The sequence below is a fragment of the Amphibalanus amphitrite genome, unplaced genomic scaffold (assembly GCF_019059575.1).
Source record: "Amphibalanus amphitrite isolate SeventyFive unplaced genomic scaffold, NRLGWU_Aamphi_draft 000363F_arrow, whole genome shotgun sequence".
In the NCBI taxonomy this organism is placed as follows: domain Eukaryota; kingdom Metazoa; phylum Arthropoda; class Thecostraca; order Balanomorpha; family Balanidae; genus Amphibalanus; species Amphibalanus amphitrite.
The window spans coordinates 281151-304322 of NW_024881857.1; the positions used below are offsets into that span (position 1 = coordinate 281151).

At 48.7% G+C, this 23172-nt stretch overlaps 3 protein-coding genes and 1 long non-coding RNA gene across 13 annotated transcripts; 3 read left to right on the top strand and 1 right to left on the bottom strand.

The window, feature by feature from the left end:
• Nucleotides 1-2633: 2633 nt before the first annotated feature.
• LOC122389581 (electron transfer flavoprotein subunit beta-like) lies at nt 2634-6285 on the top strand. The gene is made up of 6 exons (XM_043381743.1): nt 2634-2788; nt 3479-3637; nt 4207-4446; nt 4865-5005; nt 5395-5575; nt 5811-6285. Exons 1-5 carry the CDS (start codon nt 2741-2743, stop codon nt 5563-5565), a joined length of 759 nt encoding a protein of 252 aa, XP_043237678.1. The 5' UTR covers nt 2634-2740; the 3' UTR covers nt 5566-5575; nt 5811-6285.
• Nucleotides 6286-8289: 2004 nt separating this feature from the next.
• Nucleotides 8290-10011, top strand: LOC122389582. The gene is made up of 3 exons (XR_006258001.1): nt 8290-8309; nt 8762-9052; nt 9394-10011. It is a non-coding gene; the product is annotated as an uncharacterized LOC122389582 (long non-coding RNA).
• A 2002-nt stretch (nt 10012-12013) lies between these two features.
• LOC122389583 (DNA replication factor Cdt1-like) lies at nt 12014-16307 on the top strand. 6 transcript variants are annotated; one of them, XM_043381746.1, is made up of 4 exons: nt 12014-12033; nt 12181-12206; nt 13562-14739; nt 15204-16307. In XM_043381746.1, exons 3-4 carry the CDS (start codon nt 13611-13613, stop codon nt 16040-16042), a joined length of 1968 nt encoding a protein of 655 aa, XP_043237681.1. In that variant the 5' UTR covers nt 12014-12033; nt 12181-12206; nt 13562-13610; the 3' UTR covers nt 16043-16307. The 6 variants fall into 6 exon arrangements, with proteins under 6 accessions (XP_043237681.1, XP_043237684.1, XP_043237680.1 ...); XM_043381749.1 differs by lacking the exon at nt 12014-12033 and having other exon boundaries at nt 12196-12435; XM_043381745.1 differs by lacking the exons at nt 12014-12033; nt 12181-12206 and adding an exon at nt 12647-12656.
• Nucleotides 16308-17088: 781 nt separating this feature from the next.
• On the bottom strand, nt 17089-23160 carry LOC122389585 (deubiquitinase DESI2-like). Of its 5 annotated transcripts, none has more exons than XM_043381754.1 (6): nt 23127-23160; nt 20761-20918; nt 20365-20437; nt 19973-20066; nt 19483-19624; nt 17089-18932 (listed from the first exon to the last, which is right to left on the bottom strand). In XM_043381754.1, the coding sequence occupies exons 2-6, from the start codon at nt 20893-20895 to the stop codon at nt 18693-18695; spliced, it is 684 nt and encodes a 227-aa protein (XP_043237689.1). In that variant the 5' UTR covers nt 20896-20918; nt 23127-23160; the 3' UTR covers nt 17089-18692. The 5 variants fall into 5 exon arrangements, with proteins under 5 accessions (XP_043237689.1, XP_043237687.1, XP_043237685.1 ...); XM_043381752.1 differs by having other exon boundaries at nt 23102-23153; XM_043381750.1 differs by having other exon boundaries at nt 23093-23148.
• Nucleotides 23161-23172: the final 12 nt, after the last annotated feature.

The following is a 23172-nucleotide window of genomic DNA, read 5'->3' on the forward strand; positions in this document are numbered from 1 at the left end:
AGGCCCTTCTATTCATACTGGCCACAGGAGACCCCCAAAACTTTCGGTCTGGGAGGTCCCTTAATCCGGCACCAGTCAGAAGAGTCCCCTGAGACTGATGGCCTGGGAAGCCCTTATATTCACACTAGGCAGAGGAGGCCCCTGAGACTGATGGTATGAGAGGCCCTCATATTCACACCAGTCAGAGGAGGCCCCCGAGGCTGATGGCTGTGAGGCCCTTCTGTTCATATAACTGGCCACTGGAGGCCCCTGAAACCGGTGGTCTGGGAGGACCCTCTATCCACACTAGTCAGAAGAGGCCCCTGAGACCGATGGTCTGAGAGGCTCTTATATTCATACTGGCCACAAGAGGCCCCTGAGACTGATAGTCAGAGAGGTCCACTCCTAATGAATCTGAGGGGACCCTCTATCCACATTTACACTTTTCTAGGGAGGCCCCCGAGACTGATGGTCTGAGAGGCCCTTTTATTTATACTGCCCACAGAAGCCCCCAGAGATTAATGGTCTGAGAGGCTCTTCTATTTATACTAACCAGAGGAGGCCCCTAGGATTGATGGTCTAACAGGCCCTTCTATTTATACTAGCCAGAGGAGGCCCATGAGACTGATGGTCTGAGAGGCCCTTCTATTCAAACTAGGCAGATGAGGCCCCTGAGAATGATAGTCCGAAGAGCCATGCGGCAGCAACTGGCCGTGGCCATATTTCGGCTCGGTAGGGCCCCACAGAGCTCATGAGAGCACCTCAAGGGCTGCTAGGTAGACACGCTTATCCCCATAAGGGTGCCACGTCGGCTTCTGAAGGCTCCTTGTAAGCATCTAAGGGCCCTTTCCGGCCTCTAACGGCTCCACCCGCCTGTGATGGCTCCACACCAGTGTTTATGAGCGCCACACAGCGGCGCCTTTGAGGGTCGTACTAGTGTCTCTTAGGGCCCTATATCGGTGGCTCTGGGGGCCCCACACCGGCGCCTCTGTGGGCCACCACACCTGTGCATCTCAAGGCTCTATAGGTACATCTGAAGGACCCACACCGACACCTCTGAGGGCCCCACACCAGTATCTCGGAGCTCTGAAGGCCCCACACCGGTGACTCTGAGGATTCACCGGCTCCTGAGAGCACCATGTTGATGTCTAACGGCTCCACAAGGCCACTGAAGGCACCACACAAGCTATCACTGAGCTCTAATGTCCATGTACCAGCCTCTGAGGGATTTAAGCCAGCGCATTCATAGCTCCACACCAGCAATTGTAAGGGCTTCACACTGAAGTATCTGAGGGTTCCACACCGGTGTCTCTAAGGGCCACATACCGGCATCTCTGAGGGCCCATACCGGCATCTCTGAGGGCCCCATACCGGCGTCTCCGAGGGTCCACACCTGGCGGGCACCCATCAGCGACTGAAGGTCCCACACTGTCGACTCCGAGAGTCCCATCTGCGTCTAGGAGCACCATGCCGTCTCTAAGAACCACAGCGGCTCCTCCGTACGAAAGATGGGCGTCTGCATGCCAAAGGGGAGCGGTTCTGAGACAGTAAGGTAAGGCACCTACGTGCAATAGAGGGGCGCCTATGAAGCCGATAGGGGCGCCTCAATCCGAAAGAAGGGCGCCTCTGAGGCCTACATATATGGGCGTCCACATGCAATAGAGGTCTGCAAATTGCAATTGATCAATGCCATGGGGGTGCATTCATAAGAAACAGGGGCGCCGGCATGGCAAAGAGAGGCGCCTTCAAGTGTCCATAAAAGAGAGACGCCTATGATAAGCGCACATTGTATGCGACAACGGACTGTGCGACTGTGGGTCACCAAATATGTCCCACAGTGTGGGACATATAGGGATGTCTCTGATGACTATACATAGGGCGCTTATATGCCAAAGAGGGCGCCTATGAAGCTAATGGGGGCACCTGGGAAACGAGGAAGACATTTGTGTAAGGGTTTTCAGGGGTCATGCGCCGTTTGCGGACTCCGCACAAAAAATGGTGCGGACTTTCCGCACTTCGCTTAAGCGGGGTGCATCTGCCCGATCTCAGAAGCTAGATTTGGAGGTCATACTTGAAAGCAGCCAGCAAGACAAAGCAAAAGTTGGAGGCCCCTGAAAATAGGAGGCCCCTTGACAGGGTGGCCCACCCACTTTTCATGACGTTCCTACGCCCGTGGTTTGATGAATCACGTCCGTCTAATGCTTTCAGTGGTCGATCATTCTCGAGTGCCTGCTGTAAGTGCCCAGGTCCGTGGGTAGAACGGGCCATTTCCAGGCTATTGAGTTCCCTTTGGTTCACCACCATGGTCAGGTGAGACGTTTGAGTCGTCGACTCTTATTGCTTCCTGGTGGACCGAATTCGTGAAGCCGTCTCACCTCTCGCCTCAGTGTGGTTTACCATCGAACAAAGACTGGGCCAATTTGCAAAAAATACAACATTTTAATGGTTTTCATCATCTGAAAACCTTAATTACAGTACAAAACTGAAAACTGTACACTTACCGGTAAGCATGATACCTAGACAGTAGACATGCACAAATGAAAAACAAATTATTCTATGACGTCATATGACACCAGAGATTCTCGCTCAGTAAAAGAAGAAAGACTGCCTTGCATTTCTCCTTCCTTGCGACATTCAAATAGAATTCCTCTTTTCTCAAGGGACCTCAGATCGCCTCAGATCCTTTTACTTGCCTTTTACAACACGGAGAAATACGAGGGTGTCACTGTTATTATTCGATTTGATTATATAATACGAAATTATGAGGATATTGGTGGGAGTCAAGAGAGTGATTGATTATGCTGTCAAGGTAATAAAATCCTGCTCATTTGATATCACCTATGTTATAAAAATTGCCGTCCCGAAAACGGTCAATTTCTCAAAATCATCATCGGCTGAATTGCTTTGTTTGCTCATTCTTGTTGCATGCTGTACATTTTTGCTTTAGTTTCATTTAATACATTTTCATTTCACATGTCTTTCCATCTTGTCATAATCACTACGTTTCCATGACACATCTAAATCGATTTAGCGGAGTTTCATGTGCGTTTTTCTCGGATAGGTACCATTCACCTTATGCAATATGTAATGACTTGAGTGTATGTATTGTTTTAGCTAGCACGTAATCTTATATTTACATTTTTCAACAGTGTCTAGATGCTATGATTGAGCTAAACTGCTTTGCAAAATTGGCTTAACTTGTATCATGGAATTGTGACCAATGAGTAAAGGAGATATCTGCAAACCTCTGTCAGTAAATATCAATGATCCAGGGTCTGAAAGATAGATAGGCACTTCAGCATTTGCTCTGCAACCTACTTATGTATTACTTCAAACTGTTAAGCACTATTTTAACTGGTCAGTTGATTGCAAAGTTAGGTTTTACATGGTTATTACTTACCTGGTTTTACTTGGCTTACTGTCCTCTGCCCTTGTGCCAGTCCAAGGTAGGTAGCTTGTAGGCTAAGTGCTAACCCCCAAATAACCATTCCTTGTGCAGGTGCGGGTGCGGCCAGACAAGAAGGGGGTTGTCACTGATGGAGTCAAACACTCCATGAACCCTTTTGATGAAATTGCTGTGGAGGAGGCCATCAGACTGAAGGAGAAAAAGATTGCCAAGGAAGTGGTGGCGCTCTCCATCGGACCCACCCAGGCTCAGGTGGGTGTGAGCCAGGAGTGGAGAATTGGAGATGATAGCTTAGTACTCTGCTAAATATCAACAATGACAGTATAGTATGAGGTAGGTGTTTCATATTTGGTAGGTACTTTTTGTAATGGGTATAAAGCATTATCAGCATTCGATAGTGAATTACAACACATGACATTTTACATAAATCCTAAGCATATGTTGAATGAAACCATTTGCCATCAGAACTATGCTTCAAAGCAAACTCTGCTTGTCTCTGGCATTTTCTTTTTTGTGTCAACTGTCATGGGGTGTGTCATAGCTTAAAGTTTTTTTTTTTGTATTTTACATGTCACTTCTTGCCTACTCAGTCATAGGCACTGAGGGACTATCAGTAAGTAAGAATCTGAACTCAGCATCTTTACCACTTATAGGGCTCTAATTTCGCTGAGATGTGAACACACACAGGCATCAATTTTAGCTCCTATGATGCTCTGAAGAGACCAATTTTACTGGATACACTAGATAAATCAGTTTGTGTGTTTCATTCGCGGCACGGTGTAGCGACCGATTGGCCTAGTTTTGGCTGGCCTGTGCTCCAGGAGACGCTGCGGACCGCGCTGGCGATGGGCGCCGACTCCGCCATCCACGTGGAGGTGCCGGCCGGGGAGCTGGAGCGCGTCCAGCCGCTGCATGTCAGCCGCATCATCTCCAAACTGGCCACCGAGGGCAAGTTCGACCTGGTCATGGTCGGCAAACAGGCCATCGACGACGACTGCAACCAGACGGCGCAGATGACGGCCGCCATGCTGGACTGGCCGCAGGCCACGTTCGCCTCCAAGGTGGGCGCCGCAGGCTACTTTCGTTTGCAAGGTGACCATCGGGTGTAGTTAGCGTAGTTCGAGCGTAGCTTGCATCCGTATGAGTTTTAATGCGGACTGCCTTAGCTGCTTGCTCAGTGGACTTTATGTTCCTCGCTAATTTGTTTTTCTTTATATGACACCTTGGTTACAATCGTGATAATTCTGACGATTTTTTAGACGTGCTTTGTTGATTTGCTATCGTTTCCCAACCGAGCTGACAACCTGAATATTCGATCACGTCCTGCTGAGGATTAATGCGCAAAATGAACACACATAGGTATGGTGAAGGTAACAACGGCATGCTTGCGTTATACCGTGGCCGTGCGATGTGTTTTAGGGTGTCGGAGACCGTCCATACCTCCACACCAGCTCGTTCTGACTCCGACTCCCTCCACAGGTGGAGAAGGACGGCGACTACCTGAAGGTGACTCGCGAGATTGACGGCGGCCTGGAGACCATCAAGGTGGGCGTGCCGGCCGTCATCTCGGCAGACCTGCGACTCAACGAGCCCCGCTACGCCACCTTGCCCAACATCATGGTGAGCGACCGACGGATTGGTCCGTACGCCGACACCGGGAACGGTACCGGTAGACGCCGTACCACAGAATAGCTTAGCCGCTGAGGCTCGCTGGTGAAGCCTGGAGCCATCATGTAGGAAAGAATTGGTTGCGGGGCTGCGGGCAAAGAAAGCCGTTATTACTCATTATACATATTGTTCTCTTTTTAGTCACTTTGATGCTTTGTGATTTATCGACAAGTTATTGTCCTTATAATCCCTTTAATACGGAATCGCGTATTTTTATCTTGCATTTGGTTTTGCTTTTATCGGTAGAATGCTTGCGGTATGCCCTGAAACTCGCCACTCAACATTTTGTAAGCTGACGAGATTGGACACTTTTTGCAATCTCCGATCTCTTCACCCTGCAGAAAGCGAAGAAGAAGCCGATCAAGAAGATGAAGGCGTCTGAGCTGGGTGTCGACCTGACGCCGACGATCGAGGTCATCTCCGTGGAGGATCCCCCGGTGCGCGCGGCGGGCATCAAGGTCGATGACGTCGATACGCTCATCGCCAAATTGAAGGAGGCCGGACGGGTCTGAGCGAAAAATGGTAAGTAACCACCACTGGTGACCAGAAGGTTGTGATGGTGCTGGCTTTTACTTGATTTATACTGGAATGTGTGCTGATGAAACTCTCTGACAGATATATGAGAAACTGAGTCCTACTGACTTGTTGGGGGATTATTATCTGTCATTTCTCTCCGGGAAAACGTAGCACGTGGGTACCCGCTGTCCCACTGTAAGCTCGGAGCCGTGCGCTGATACCATTTCCCTGGTTTTCTCAGCTTATCGTCACAGCGACTCCAGTAGAGGCTACCGCGAGGCGGAGTCTCGCCCACCCAGCGATGGGTGTCTACAATGCAATGAATATGACCCGGGCCATACAGTGCTCAGCCGGCGTCCGGAGCTGTGAAAACTCCACCGAGGCTGCTCGGAGCGGGGTGTCATACAGGGGAGCATCGGGCCGATATGATACAGATGGGGATACTATAGCCGGCCCTCGGCAGTGTGGTGTCGACTCAGACTCAGCGCCGGCCGGCGGGGCACGGCGACCTGCGGTGGACGGATCACAACCGCGGCGCTCCCGTCTCCTGCGATACACCGCTTGGGTGCCCCGAAATCGGTGCTGAGGATATTTGTATCACTGTATGCTTGATCATGCTGGTTTAGTTTCGGTTTTTAAAATATGGCAGAGGCGAATGTTGGTCAGGTAAACGAATAATACATGTGGCTCTTGGACTTAGTGCCCCATGGCGTTAACTATTCTTCGTACTCGGAAAACGACTGACGATGCATTCTGACGCAACCATGCGTAATTGCGTACTCGATTGACAAATACATCGACTAACAAGTAACAACGACTGACTGATACATACCAATGCCATCCGTGGTACAGTTAACTGACGCACAAACCGGGAAGCCGCGCAGTGGTCAATCCATTAGGCGTTATTTCATATAGGCCTTTGCCTGTCAGAGTATGGCGTTATAGGTCTTTGGAGGGCATGGCTCTTGCATCCTATACATAATTAACCTTCAGAGCCCGACCACTAAATGACGCCATGGGCGTAGGAAAGGCTGAAACATTGTGGGTGCATGGGTGCAGAAATCCAGCCATGGCCGGTGAAGCGGGGGGGGGGGGGGGCGACACCCGAGCGAAGGCTCGTTACGGGCTTTGAAGGTGTACCATGTCGAAAAGGTACCAACCGATAAGTGCATTTGGAAACATTGACCCTCGCATGTGTACGGGGGTCGGATGAACCCCCCCCCCCATGGTTGTTCGCAAATAACTCGCGCAAAAAGCGGCCGATCGCGACGAAACTTTTAGTACCCTCGAGTTGATCAGTTTTACACCTACTCTAAAAATTTCATGACCCTGACCCAAAAGACCTTTGACCTCTGACCTGATTCTCGAGACCATGTTCGGCCGGAATCGCGATTTATGTCAGCTCACATTATCCGCGCGTTTCCAGTCTTTTTGTGATTGTAGACGTCCAAACATGTGAAATGATGTTCTTCCCATGCATCACGGTGGGTGTGAAGATAACCTGAAGGTCAGGTCAGGTCATTGACCTTTGATGACCTCGGTTCACTTTTTCGAGTTTTACATGTTTCTAGGGTAGTTTATAGGGCTGATTTCGAATTTAGCATCCATTTGAACGTTAACGAAGTAGTTTTAGTGCTTTCGTGACATGCTACGACGCCGTCAGTGGTAGTTGACACCTACTATGGATAGCCGGTAGGACGCCTAATGGTTGACCTGACCTGACCTGACCCGATCTGGCCTAAATGCATGAAGAAATCATCTGTGATCAAAACTAACATCAGATATTTGTGATCAGCACCCCGAAAAAAAAAAACGATAACAGCTTCACTTTACGCAGTACTAGCAGGTCCCGATTTTCCCGACTTTTGGAATATTGACCTGACCTGGAAGGTCAACCAATGAAGTAGGACCTTAAAATTGGGTATCATCGGCTTCCTCTCGTCACGGGCAACACCCTCGTTTTTTTCCGCGAAGCTCTAGCTCGATCAGGGGCCGAACGGCAGGGGGTCCGACCGACCCCCTCACATTAGAAGCTGGAAAACGCTGCACACATTCGAGGGCTAATATTGTCAATATTGACTACCGCAAAAAGTAAAAGCGGCCAACTTAGCCATTTTCGAAGATATCGGGCTAAAATTTTTGACAGTGGGTCATCGGTTCGGTATGTGTTCAATCACATGCTCCATTTCCCTTTTTTCAGCACTTTTGAAGACCATCACTGATCACAGTAGCAAATGCTTCGAAAGATGAATAGTAGGCAACAGATCCTGAATTTGCCGTGCTGCATGGGAAGTAGTGTTGATGAAAAAGGGGTTTTTGGTTCAGATTATTGTGGGTGCAGAATACATTGTCTGCACCCACTGGATAAATATTGTGGGTGCAGCTGCACCCTTGCACCCAAGGTTCCTACGCTTATGAATGACGCTAAGGTATGACGTCATCGCAAAACGCTAGCGCGCCGCGCTGCCAGCGCCAGCAGCACACTAGCAGCATTCGCACTCAAATCTCTGTTCTCTTTGTACGTGGTTCTTGAGGGCTTCTGTTCCAAAGGCGATTCATCATAGATAACATCGCACGCAACGTCATTCGAGTGACGTCAGGGGTATGCCTTAGCTCCCAGCGCGCTGCAGCGCGCGCAGCGTCGGGCGGTGAAACAGGGGTGCAGTCAAAGCCGTAAATAGGGGTGCAGTGTTTCACCGGTGATAGCAGCACGTGCTATTCTGCTGACGCCACACTTGTGGTAGTGTTGAGCAATGGGCTTGTTGACGTCTCCATGGAAGCCCAATTTGATACGTGCAAGCAACAGCAGCGTGCTGCTATCACCGGTGAAACACCACCAGGGCCCTGAAATAGTCTCGTCAGACCGACCGAAAGGGCCTAACCCAACAACAGCAAAAAAAAAAACAACAACAACAATGTGGTTTAGCGATAAATGTGATGTGTGTCAATACTAATAAATTCATCACTGATGCTCTTCAAGGATGCCAGTTGCTAATTTTCTCAAAATTTCGTTCAGGATCAACTGTTCAATCAGCAACGCGTTGCAACCAGCAACGCGTTGCAATCAGCAACCTTGGTTGATGCAGTCCTTGATCAAAAGGAGGGCTCAAACATTTTTTTGCAGTAGTTTAAGGGTCGGTAAGCATCAGCTGTTCGCCAAAGAAAATAATCGACACTCCTGACGCAATTTAGAAGTTTGTAGCGCGGAACTTTTATATAAGGCAGATAAGGCAAAAAATTGTGTTCTTACCTTTCTAACTTCTAAGTTTATTTTTATTTTTGTTAGAAATGAAGGAGTCAACGGTATTAAGTGTAGCTGCATCAATAGCGTTTGCCCTAGGAATTTTCGTGGGTTATGAGCTTAAAACTTGGAGGATTGAATGGTTGAAAAGACGTCGAGAAAGGCTTGCCAAGAAGCTTGCGGCAACTCAGCAGCAAATAGATAATTTGTCAGAACGAGAGCGCTACTAGCATGTGGTAAAAGTAAGTATCAATACACATGGATCATTTTTCTTGGTTTCAGTGTTCTCAAAAGATTGCCATGCTGCGTGTGGCTCTCTAATCATTATGCAAGGCGAGGATGCTAGACAAACAAAACAAAGCCCTAATAAAACGGGATCCATGTTCAGCTAATAAAGATCACTTTTTCCATGTGCAGGGGTACTGAACTGAATGGGCATTAAGTAGCATGCATTCTATTAAAATGGATCATTCAGAATCCAAATGAGTCTAATCCAAATGAGTCTCATTCAAATGAGAATCCAAATGAGTTTCTGATAAGTTGAACTGCTGCATGCAACCTCATGCAAAATGGTATTTTTCAGACATTGCAATTCATGGCTGTAAGAGGAGTAGGAGGACTACTAACTGAAGCTGTTTCATCATCATCTGCTGGGTGGATTTTATACAAGAAGTGGTGGCACGGGGCACCTGCTTCACCAGTGTATGATGGTGGTGAAATGCCAGCAACTGCAGACCTGCCCAAATGGAGCTCTATTGCACCAACATGGCAGTGATATGACAAAGTTTTAGCATAGATACAAGGGTAGTATCTGCTTAACTTCAACTTGTGACAGGACAGCTGTGAGTGGTCAGACATCCATCATCAAGAGCCTGGAGTCATCATTGCTGAAACTGGACCTTAATTGTGTTGTTGCCCATCACAACAGTTGCTGTTTTTTATAATTATAATTGGCTTCATCACTTGTAATAAAATGGTCATTAATTCTGTTTCTAATTGCCCAGTGTGGAAAGATACCTTTCTGACTTGTGCTCAGAGCTCAGACAGCATTTTTGTGCAATATATGTTTTTTTTTGTCTCACACTCAGTGACTTATTGACTACTGGTTAGTGAAAATGTAAATGCATTGCTGTTGTAAGAATAACTACGTTTCTGGCACTGCCTTATTGCTGGATGCTTGTGAATAGATAAGGAAAACTTCGGTTGTTTTCCTATGCCTTTTTCTGCATAGTTGATGCATTGAAAAGTTAATTGATTTGAGTTCCAGCAGTATGACGTGGCCTAGTGTGTAAGGCCTCCGTCTCGTTACTCGATGGCAGCGAGTTCACGGCCGGGAGCTCCACGTCCTTTGACCCACGTTCCTAGACCTAGTTCCTCGTTCCTACTTTCTAGCTAGCAAATGCTGAGAGAGGGCCACGCTCATAGAAAAAGCCACGCTAGGTCTTTGCCGCCATCTACCTGCGGTACATAATATTGATTCAAATTGTCACTGGTGAACCGGGTGCGGGCAAAGTGGGGTGGTGCCGTCCGTGGTGTCATTTGCAACGAGCGCTGCTTACCGGGGCACCCGGGCCCTCATAGCCACACATTCATCCATTCGGACAAAAATGTATATGTCTTCACTCTTCATCCTACCCCAAAGCATTGATATCAAAATGTTTTTATGGCACTTGAATGAAAAATATATTGACACTATCTGTAAGAACCTTGATTAAGAATCTTGATTGACTTATCCTGCATAATTCGACAAGACTTTACACCGCTTTATTATCACTGATGACATAATCACAGTAATGCTAAATCACTAAAATGATTACTAACTAAGCACTAAAACTAGACAACCAATTGTCGGGGATTGCAGGTAATTTCCATTTTCGCTACCCACATAATCCAGATAAGCGGAAACTGCTTTCAACCTGGGGAACCTTGGGAAGATCTGGATGTGTGACTCAACAACTCACCGAGGTAAACCAAAGTGCATAGGTTTCTTTCCAAGGTTTGACTTTAATTCGGGCCATGGTGTCTTCATACGCAATATTGTTTGGTAATGCGAAGTGGGATAACCAAAGTAATGATGTAATCTAGTTAGGAGAAGTGCATGGTGTCTAAACGTTCTTCAGCTAAGCTCGTGTTGTGTGGAGTAAACTGCTGGGGCGAGAAGGACTGCATTTCACTTCCCCGATAACCCGTCGGCGCGCATGACAGGCTCTGCTTGCGTGAACTCCGTCTTCATTAATCTGTTTGTTGGAAACATGCATATCCGCCACGAAACTGGCACTTAGCGTCGGACGCCAGTGCGGCTCAAACTGAAACTGGGTCAGCACATCGCATCATTTGTCGCATGGAACGACACGCTGTCGCTATCCGGATGGCGGATACAATATGTACGATGGTCGAAGTAATTACGAGGTCTAAAACAATTCACAGCGTTCACGGTATAAATCTAGCGTTCAATGTGCGGAAAACTTATGGCACTTCATCATGTGTACCCTATTTTTTTTCTCTCTCTCTCTCACTCTCTCTTTCTCTAATTTGTTTGAACATATATATGAAGTAATACACACGGACACGCAGTAAGATAAGCGCACATGTTAGGCATGGAGCTGACGCGGTTCTTTTACTATATATACGCATCAGGAGAGCAAGCACAACTTAGGTGCCGCGTGTGTCATTTCAAAGCTGCCTAGGCGACATACCCCGCGTTCGATGTCTCTTCGCCGTCCGAGCTCGGACGGCGAAGATTCTACGCCGTCCGGCCAATCACGTTCCATAACTGCAGCTGAGCCCCCGCTGACCTTGGACGGGATTGGCCGGACGACGTAGAATCTTCGTCGGCCGAGAGACATCGAACGCGGGGGCAATCTTCCGCTCAAACACATGTGTACCCTATTCTTCTTGTGGAAGTCCATTCCATTGAAAAACTGACGACGGGTGCATTGCTTGGGGGCGGGGCATGGGAACTGTTCTGGGCATATGCTGGTAAAAGTTGCCGCTCTGATATCTTTTAGAGATAAAGTAGAAGCTAGAAAGAAGCAAAGGAGAGCCATTTGATGATGAAGGTGAATTGCGACATTATTGACACGAATTCAATTAAAAATTTATTAATAGGTTGGGTTGACCATATCCGACCAAATAAGTTTGCAACCATTGCTTTCATTTATTGCATTGCTGCATAGTTTCACCACTATCCAAAAACGCGCCAAAATTGCGCTCACGCGACGCAGTCTTTTTGCTACCGGGTTCACATAAACCGGTTTAACGTAAGACTTGCTGCCCGGCGAAAATTGCCGGAGTAACTGCCCCCTGCTCGGGTATGGCACTAGGCCGACCGAGCAAAAAAAAAAAAAAAAAAAAAAAAAAAAAAAAAAAAGTCTTTACAAGATTCTTTTGTTGTTTGTGAGTATTTTTTTAGTTATATCATTTTGGTTGGATGCTTATATTGAACTATAAAATATAAAGTCATTTTCTACCTGACAGACCTTTCAGCTTTCGACCGTTCAGCCGGTTTATATTGATATAGCTTTGCCACCTTTCAGCCCGCTGCTCATGGCGTTGATGCTGATAGGAAAGGATAGTAGCTTTTCTGTCTCTAGTGTACAGCAAATAAACCGCAATTGCCCGAAAGGTGAAGATCTTAAAAAAACTTAATTAGCAACGATAATTCGAGATTTTGTGTAATAATTTTTTTTTGGTGATAGAGTGCATATCATAGTGCACTAATTACAATGGGAGATGCTTGGGACGATGGTGAAAACAGGGCGCCTGGGGCGATTTGATCAAGGTTCGTTAAATTTACACGTGATGTTTGGGATATAGAAGGCCCATGGAGTGGGAGAAGTTCCAAATGTCACGTGACTAGTATGCCCTCCGGCGCCCTGTTTTCACCGGCTTCCGATGCTTGAGCAGCATAGGTATCTAATCCAAATGACTTGTGACTGGAACTCAAACTGGCTTCTTGGTGTCAGTTAAAAAAAACTTAAAAATACTGAAATTTTAATATGCATACCCAAAAACCAACTTTAATAAGTTTTCCCTGCATAAGCTTACAAGAGCTTATTCACGCACAATTGCGTCATGCGCCAGTTTAATATGACAAAGGAGAAGTTTTAATTTCAAGAAAATGCAGCCTGATTTATGCAAGAGTTTTAGTAAATGTGAAGATGAAGTCTGATTAGATAAAAAAAAAAAAACAGAAAGTGGCCACAATTCCAACACTATAGGTAACTCAGTAGTGGTTGATATCTACTATGGGTAGTAGCAGGACCCCTACCACTAGTTGACATGACCCGACCTGGCCTAAACACATGTAGACTTTATCTGTGCCCAAAATAAAATGAAATTTGTAATCAGCACCCAGAAAAAACCCTTCAACAACCTCACTATGAAGCTCTGACAGTTCCCGATATTTCTGACTTGTGGGTCATTGACCTGACCTGAAAGGTCAACCAATGACCAAGGACCTCAAAACTGAGCATTATCGGCTTCCTCTCATCACGGGCAAGATGCTGGTATTTTCTGCAAAGCTCTAGCTCGATCAGGGGCCAAATGGCAAGCGGGGTCCAATGGACCTTAAACACCATTATGGGCGAAGGCTAAATAATACATAGGTACTTAAACACATACTGTGATGCTTATATAAGCATGGATGTGGCACTTATCATTTAAGTGTGTTTTTGTTGGGTTTCAGGGAAAAACATAAACATGTAGCAACTAGGTTTCCCTTACCATCATCCATCTTTTTTTGTTCACAGGAGTGAAGTTTTGGGAAGAAGCCAAAAGCAACTAGTTATTCTAGAAAACATGTCACAAAAATCTCTGACTGAATTCTTCCATCCAAGAAAGAGGCAGAGACCAGAGACATTAAAGAATGAGCCAGCTAAATCTGTCTTATCTAAAGGACTAGATGCGCCTGTGAAAAAGGCAAAGCGATTGAAGAGGGATATTGCTGAACCTAGTTCAGCAGGGAATGGGGTGCAGTTCCACATGAGCAAAGAGCAGGTTTTGAAATCCTTGAAAAGTCAGAGTGATGTGGATTCCCACTCAAAGTCACCTGCCAAACATGCCCATCTTGTCAGACTCAAAGAAAAACTGACTGATTTCAAGACTGCCTCTCAGACCCTCAGGGACTTCAAAGCTGGCAGTGATGCTCTGGGTGCAACAAAAACTGATTGTGGTGTGTTTTCGGCACAAGAACCAAAAGCTACAAGTGCCTCGAGGCCACACAACTCGACTCAAACATTTGTGACAGCAAAGAGCGTTCAACGCAACTTGTTTGGAGGATCAGATGATAAGCCTGCACCACAGAAAGAAAAACTCGCTGATAGTGCACCAAGACCGGGAGTGGCTCCGGGTATGTCGCCGCAGAAGATGAAGGAATCGCTGATGAAGTGCAACAACATCGGTCAGCTGAAGGAGCGGCTCGCGGGCTACAATAACGCTAAGCAGAAGCTGAAGGACTTTCAAGCCGCCAAGGAGACGCTCAGCGCCAAGGATCAGATTTCCAAGCCCAAACAGACGCTGGAGTTCGAGATCACCAGCCCAGTGAAGACCCCCAAGAAGAGTATCGCCAGTCCATCCCCTAAGAAGACCCCGGCGTACGAGCGTTTCCAGCACCTTCTGCACGACACGCCCTCGACGCTCTCCCTGCCGTACAAGTACCGTTTCCTCAAGGAGGCGTTCCACTGCCTGGATACTGTGGCCTCCTTCCTCCACAACAGGAAAGAGATCATCACATTCAAGAAGCTGAAATCGTCAGTGCAGGAGATGCTCACCAAGAACTTCACCGAGGCTCAGCTGGCGCAGATCAAGACGGTGTTTCCGTTTGCCTACATCTTCAGGCGAGAGAAGAACCTGCCCAACCACAAGGTGACGCCCAACAACAAGAACAAGTGGCAGCTGACGGTGGAGGTCAACACAAACTACGAGTCCGGTGAGTTGATGGAGCTGTCTATTACTGACGGCACTTTTCCGACATACCTGTGTCTCATACACGATATCTTGTTGACTCTGAGCTACGGCCTACGTGTCATTTTATCGTAAGGCGTGTCGGCTGGTTTCTCCCATCGATGTAATGATCAGGTTATTGTGACTTGCAAGGTTCGCATGAACTATGTCTCAATAGTATGGCAGTCACAGAGAGGAAATCGGGTCCTTTCAGCATTCACGTAGAAATAGTAAATAGCTGGAAGTGGTTCAGCCTCGTTTTATGAAAGACTTGTTTGACTCATGCGCTGTAGTCACATGACAGCCTCCAGCGTCTCTCTGGAGCACGTTTCATTTGGATGGCCAGATAAAGCCAAAGAAGCAGGAATGTTTCCCTCACACCCTCAGAACTTTGGCATTAATCCGTTGAAACGTATTTTCCCTAAATGACACCAACCTCCTGGTTTCCAGACATGAAGTCTCCGGCGCCGGCCGCCGAATCGGTCGGCTCGGCGCCGCGGAGTTCGGTCGAATACCGCAAACTCACGCCGGGAATGCTGCTGCAGCGCGGGCGCATCTTCCACGCGGCGCTGGTGGACCTGGTGCTGCAGCACCACCAGGAGTTTCTGCTGCAGCTGGACCCGCCCTTCACCGTGGATCCTGCGCGCATCACCCGCTGGCACCCGCAGTTCCCGCTGGAGGCGGTGCCCGACGTGCCGGCCGCCGAGCTGCCACAACCGCCGGCCGACGAGACGGGCGGCACGGCGCGCGATGTCCTGGAGCGCGCCCGCCACATCGTCTCCAAGTACCCCCACCTGCGCGAGACACTGGAGGCGGTGGCCGGCCCGGCGCCGGAGGCGGCCCCGTCCGAGCCCCAGCCCGGCCCCAGCGGCGCCCAGCCGGCCGCACCGCCGGCGGGCGCCGGACGGCTGCCGGCCGGACTGCTGGAGCGGATCCGCGCGCGCGAGGCGGCACGTCAGCAGCGGCTGATGACCCGGACCCCGGCCGAGAGCCGGCGGCTGAACATGCTGGCCCGTCTGCCGCAGCTGGTGCGCAGCCTGCGCGCCACGTTTGTCACGGAGCGGCGCGCCGCGCTGCCGCTGGAGACGGTGATGACGCGGCTGTCGGACAGCAGCCGCGGCCTTGCCGAGTGTGACGACCTCCGCAAACACGTGGAGCTACTGGCAGAGGAGGCGCCGCAGTTTGTGCAGATCGTGCAGCTCAAGTTGGGCACCTTCGTGAAGCTGGTGAAGGACGTGGATGTTAACGCTGTTGTGGCGTCGCTGGAGAAGAAGTTGGAAAAACAGTGATATTATAGGGCTGACTCGTCAGCTGATCAAGGCAATGACACAAGCCTTTCGTGGACCAAGCCTTATGTAGCCCTGGTCCACGTGGACTTTGGTCCGCGTGATAGCCCGTTGAGCAGGGCTATCACGCATCGCATTTCTCAATTTATTACTCTTTTTTTGTCACATTCATTTTCGGTGCCTGCCATGGGTTCACCACACCATACACGTCACCTACGACTAATCTGCTATGAAACCGGCCATGCTCAAATACATCTGTAATTTCGCATACCTTTGTTAGGAAGAAGTAACTTGCTTAACAGACGGACTCTGACCTTCAGGTTTAACTGACAACCTCTGAGGCCCGCATTAATGGTGCTCATACTGCCCTCTAATTGTGCGCGCCGATTCTCGCTTAGCGGTTCTAAAAACAGGACGATGGTAGTGACGAGGGACGCCAATACGCCCACCACCACACGTGCTTTTGATCAGAGAAACAAAGCGTTAAGTAACGCAACAGCTTGTATTATTCGACGCGCACAGCTGTGATTATACGCACATCGACATTGTCTCCACACGAACACTGAAAACCCAGCACTCTGCGAGACGGTGACGGCTGACGGACGCGTCACGTCGGCCATGTGTGTACCGTGTGTACCTAATTTGTAGCCTACGAGCAGTCGGACACAGCGCCCCCGTAACAACAGTCGACCAGCCCGGGCCGACACCGCACGGCGGAGAATGGACAAAGGGAAACGTACATCCTCCTTGTGCGAAACGCCTGGATCAGGGCGCCTTTACAGACGTGAACTGACGGACCGGGGAGACTTGAGGCCAGGATATAAATTCAGTCGATGAATGTAGTGATGAACGGAAACCAGGTCACCATGATTTGTTGGCTTTTCTTTGCATTATGGCAGGCTCGAAATTCAGTGTAAACAGTCGCGGTTAGTATACACGAGGCATGTCTGCACATACGCATAGGCTCGGTAAGCAAGGAGTACAGCATGCCACCAGTTCAACCTGTGGCAACGCGCTAACTGAAAGATAGAACTAGCACAAACCCAGCGTTACAATATAGTTGACGACCCTTCAGGCCGACCGTATATTTATGAGACACAAGTTAATCAGTTCGTTGTACCTACTAACCATTGCAAGTACTAGAACCCAATGCGTAACATGCAACACCATTCCTTGAACCCAGGCTAAGAGAATGTCACATCCACGCCAGGCTATGGTCAGATCTACACCAATTTGTCCTTCCATCTCGGAGCTCATATTTATTTGAATAACAAGCAATATTATAAATTTTGTGGTTTAACAAGTCCATGAAAGAGCGCAGTTAAAGAATATCTACAATGATAGTGTTATGGAATAGCATGATCATGCTTTTCGAAGTATTCCGTCAACGAAGAATTGAAAACATTGTTCACCACGCAATGTCCTGAAATCCTCGGCTACTGAAGGGTATAACCGAGTGGCAAAGTCATCGGCCCTCTCAACACGACACAGGAGATAGAGCGAACCACGATACAGCACATGTCACACTGGGCCCTGCTTCCGCGAGAAAGCGCACGTCGAGACTCAGCCACTCGAAAACTTTGGTTACGCTCGTCTTTTGCATTCGCATCCATATCCCACCGTCATCTCAATACATTACCATTTGCTGGTCCGTCTCACCCACAAACTTCACATCGAGCGCTACATATACAGAATGCCACTAGTCGCAGGCCTATCTCAAGCGGGAGCAGGGATACATCCAACACCGGGAGCACACTGGAAACAGGAGACGAGTCGCCATAGGCCCCGGATACGGCTCCATCATGAGCCACCACTCACCGCCCAGTATGTACAGCAGTAGCCACCGGAGCTCGCCAAAGCAACATTAAAAACCACACGAGAAAATTTAATGGAGCGGCGTACAAAAATACGGTAATGGGTAACCATGGTCTTCTAGAAGTCAGCTAGTTCCTTTTCTGGTAGTAACTACAACAAACGGACACAGGAAACCCAGTCCCCGGGCGGCGCATCGATTTGGCATCGGGTTACCATAGGTCGGCTGCTGACGTCACAGTAGCGCCAGGAGCGCAGCCAACGCGCCGGACCTGAGGCAATGCGCCGTAACCCACCACCAAACGTCGGCCGGTCGCTCACACGACAGTTGGGCCACCAATTTACTGCACATAGGAGACCGAACCGCCCAGTACGACACTAGACAGTCGGGTTCAACAAAGTACCCGGGCCGTCCATTTCAGGCCATACAAGAGACCAGAACCATGCGGTCTGTTGATTCTGGACCGTACGGTCCGGCGGCATATATAGGATACCCGAACCGTTCAGCCCGACAGCACACAGGAGACCCGAGATATCGGGCTCAGAAGTCCGCTAATGCACCCTAGACCACGCAACCAGTGCCTCCTCAAAGTACTCACCGGTACTGAAACTGAAAGAACGACTCGCTCACTATGCCTGTCTCATAGTGATTACATTCCCTTACCCTAAAATACGCCCACCGCCCGCGGTGCGGAGTCCGAAGGTTGTATCAGCTCTCCCAGAAAACCTCACCCCTGGGCACCGCCGCGTCCCACAAACCCCGCCTAGAGCCCCACACAGGCAGACGGCCGGCCGGGTAGGCAGACGGCAGTAGCTAGTCGGGCGGAGGCTGCCGTCTTCCCTATATCGAGTTCATTGAGGAGGAGTGTGAGGGCGCCGCGCCGGAGCCGGACGCCGGCGGGCCGGGCGCCGCCGAGCCGGGGGTGGTGGCCGTCGGCTGGCCGGGTGTCTCCTCCAGCGAGTGCTGCAGGGCCACCGGTGTGAGCCACTCCTTGGGCAGACAGCGCTCCAGGAACGGCACCATGGCGCTGACAGAGGCCAGCCGGTTCACCCACGAGGGGATCTCGCGGCCCGTCAGCAGCTGCGGGCGACAGGACGGCGTCAGAGCGCGGTTAGAGGGCGGCGAGACAGAGATAGAGGGGTTAGACGGCTGTCAGAGATCGGGTCAGTAACCTGTCAATTACCGGAGATGCCTGCATGAGCAAGTAAGTACGGATCGCAAACAAGTTTTTTCTCGTTGCACTCAGCATCGTTATCCGTTTGCGAAGTGCATTTACTCCGGTAATGTACCCTGGCAAGTGACTGATATCGCCACTTCTTATACAAAGTATAGCAGAGCGTGTAATAATGTCTGATAACATGGAGATTGGAGGGTGCTTTCTACCAATACTTTTTTTTCTAACTATCCCCAGCCCCCGAAAGCTAATCCAGAACTGCCAAGGAAGCCAAATAGTGCCAGTTCAGTCCACACTGAAACTCAGCAGCCGCGTTTAGACGCCAACGAACGTAACATTAGGGCTTCCGCGTCAAAACGCGTCTCCGTGGTCGACACTCGACTGAATGGGAAAGCGGCCTAACCCAGTGACGTAAAACAAACATTGAGTTGCGATATCGATCGATCCCTTCCTTACCTGTGACAGATTGGATGTGAAGTGGTTGCAGTTCTTGTTGATAAGATGATATCGGTCACCGCGAAAGTCCTTGCCCATTTCCTCGATGATTCGATCCAAGTCGTCTCTCGTGAAGTCCGTGTACCCTAAATGTATAGATTGTCTGCAAATGACAAGATTATTGTCAGCGTAAACGGTAAACATCACGGTAGTATACTGCTAAGAGCAACTGTGAAGTTAACCACTGCTCCTTGAACAAAATAGTCTGGATTAAGACTAAAAATATGCTCACAAATAAACAGCACTTTAAATGTCAAATATCTATGGCCTGTATGGGTCATGAAACCTTTAACACTACACCAAAGGGTCGATGGGTGATAGAGCGGGACGATGACCCAGAAATAAGAAGAACGTAAATAGCGTAATAAATGACCCCTGGGGTTTGGTCAGTCCATCTCTCAACAGGTGCGGATAACGAGTCAAAAGGCGATCTGCCGCTGGCGGAACCTACTTGAACTTGAACTGTTCACCGAGGTCGTCCGCGTCCCTGGGTCGTATGGTGAACACCCCCGAGAACGGGAACGGGTGGCCGCCGTACGCGTACTCTGCAGCGAGAGGGAGGGCGAACGGTCAGACATACGGTGACGAGGGAGCAGACTCGCATAGACTGGTGTCACCAGGTGACACACTGGCTATACGCCAGACGATGTGGCAACTGAGTCCAATCTGACCCTGGTATGTCAGATAAGGATTGGGAAAAATGTGGTCTGAAAAATACACAGAGTTCACCGCCGTAAAAGCATCCCACATTCAATGACTACGCGCATTTAGGTTACTTTCAGTTTGACAACGCCCATAAACATTCGTTTCCACTCAACAGCAGCATATCAAGTTCGAACTCACCAAAACCGTAGATCTCTAGGCCGGAGTGAAAGACGCCGAACCCGATGTTCGAGGTATACTCGTTTATCCAGTACTGCAAAAGAGGACGACACATGAGCAAAATAACCACATGCAATCATGATTATGTGTAACATGATATCATGATCATGAAATAATGAACTTTGATTCGTCCTCCCTGGGGTCTAGTGGAAAATGTGCATACATTTACTACCAGTACCGGTACATCCAGGGCCAGCGACTTTGAAACTGCATTGGTCAACAAAATAGTTGCTTAAAATATTATTTTGCGGTAAATGCTACTACGCTTACGTTTATATATCTTAGATAATATCACATCTCGTTTAATCAGTTGCCAACAGCTCAGACCTCCACCGACATCAGCCGTGTCTCACTCACCATGTCATAAACATTGAGAATGACCGGTTCTCGCGCCATGCCGCCGGGCACAGAGAGATCGTCCGACAGATCCTGCTGGTATCCCAAACAGCTGGGAAACGTCATCCGACAAAAATCTCCGAGACCGCTAGACATCTACTGCAGGCATTCCATACATCCTGAAACAATACACAAGTAGTAGAGTCACAATCATACATAGACACAAAGGCAAAACAAATATGACAACTGACAAGTGATAAGCAGTGTGATGGCATCATCATTTAATCTCAATAATCATTTTGTTTGTTTTGCTGGAAGCATGCCCTTCTGGTCTGAAAACGCCATTGCAGAGCTATTTGGGATGATAATATAGGGTGGAGACTTGGGACATTAGACTGGGGTCTGTGTGGACCATCGACAGCGCGCCGCAGCCCGCAGCGGCAGAGGCCGAAACGGTCGGACGGGAGCAGGGCCACGGAGTCGATGGATCTTCGGCGACTTCGACTCTGATGGTGGCTTCCCAATATCGACTGCAGGCAGAACTGTCAACTCTGATCTGGCTCTGACTTTGCAGCCCTGGCAGGTCTGCAGAGTTAATGGATTTTTGGTGATTCTGGCTCTGACTTCCAATATAGACTCCGACTCTCGTCAGAACTCAGAGCTGTCGACTCTGACCAACTCCATTGCTCCACATCTGACCCCACAACCCTAATCATGAGTAAGCCATTGCCTGCCTTATCACTCTATCCAATGGTTACCCTGGAGAGATTGTAGATCAACCAAGATCTTGCCTTCACACTGGTTGTATGCTGGGGTGACTGCCAACATGGAAAGGGTACCATGAGCAGGGATGTGGATGGGTTGGTCCTGATTCCTGTGGAAGGTCAGATGGTTGCCAAAACAGTAAGGACAGATTAATTGATCCTGTGATTGATCAAAAAATGCTTTTGATATTCTTAATGATGTTACTTCCTTGCTTCCTTTCCTTTTTGTAAAGTTAGGCCTTTTGGGTCTACTAAGACCTTTGCAGAGCTCGGTAGATGATAGTACTTAGAAAGACACATAATGGCCTGGCTAGTTACTCTTGTATGCCACTGGGGTTGAGCCTGTCATGTAGACACTAAACAGGCCAGTAGCCCAGCCACACAGAACTGCTAACAGCTGTCCCACCACACCTAGACATGCCCCTGAGCCCTGAGGACCTACTCATGTTGGATAATGGTGACCATTAAATCCAGAATTGAGAACAGGCCAGAGTTTGAGGTGTGGAAGATAAGAATTTGACTATCCTGCAGATGCAGAATTCAAAGAGAGAATAACCTCCTCCTTCTTTGTGAATGCATAAATAATAAATTGCTACATTAGGTATTATCTTACTATGATATAGTAGGCATTTACCAATCTGTGACAAGTGCACAGTTAATTTTGTAGAAAGGCCCAGCCAGGGACCATTAAACTGCATAATCCTGCAGTTGCATGCAGCGCAGCAACCCCCGGGTATCTACATCAGAGGGCTGTTCACGGACCCTGTGTGCGGTCGGACCGCACACAGCCTCCAAGCTCCGCCCACTGCGTCCCTACGTCAGCCTTGCGTCACCGCACACAGCGACCGCTGTGGCCGGTCGGGACTGGCCACAGCGGACCGTCCACCGCACGCAGCCGTGACGTCAGAGCCGCCTACCCATCCCCTACCCCCACGCCTGCTGGACGTACCGCACACACCGCACGCAGCAGTGTGCGGTGTCCGTGAACACCCCTCAGCATGCTAAAAAGTTCCAGATGCTACAGCATTCAATTTGAACTTTGGAAGTTCACAATTCAAAACCATCTAGAAGATTTGACCATTTACTGATCAGCCCTGATCACTGATGTGTCTCTTCTATGCCATTATCATTTTGGGTGTGTCATAACATCACTACAATTAAGAACAATATGAGATGACACTGGGGCCCAAAAATCTTAGAATGCAATATCTATCTACCTCACACTTCACGGTGAAACCAGAGGATGTCACCAATCAACCATGCGCACTAGCCTGCAACACACTGGCTAGGATGGAAATCTGCTCTAGCCCACACCAAATAAGACCCATAACTCTAATGAATAATGAAGGGGTAGCTTTTGTTGTGATTTACAATCTATGACCAGAATATAAAGCATTTACCAATTTGAAATTAATGCTAGAACGCAAACGGTCAGTTCCGAATTCCGATTCGATCGCACTTTGCGTCACGCCTTATTGAAATGCTGTCACTGTGAGAGGAGGAAAAATATAAAAAATGATAACAATACGTTGCTGAAATTAATTTTCATGCAACACAACGCCAATTTGTACCCCACCAAAAACACTAACAAAGCAAACCAATCATCCGGACATGGACAGAGACATTCCCCGCAGCTGACCATCAGTAAACAACACTGAGTTTCAATTAT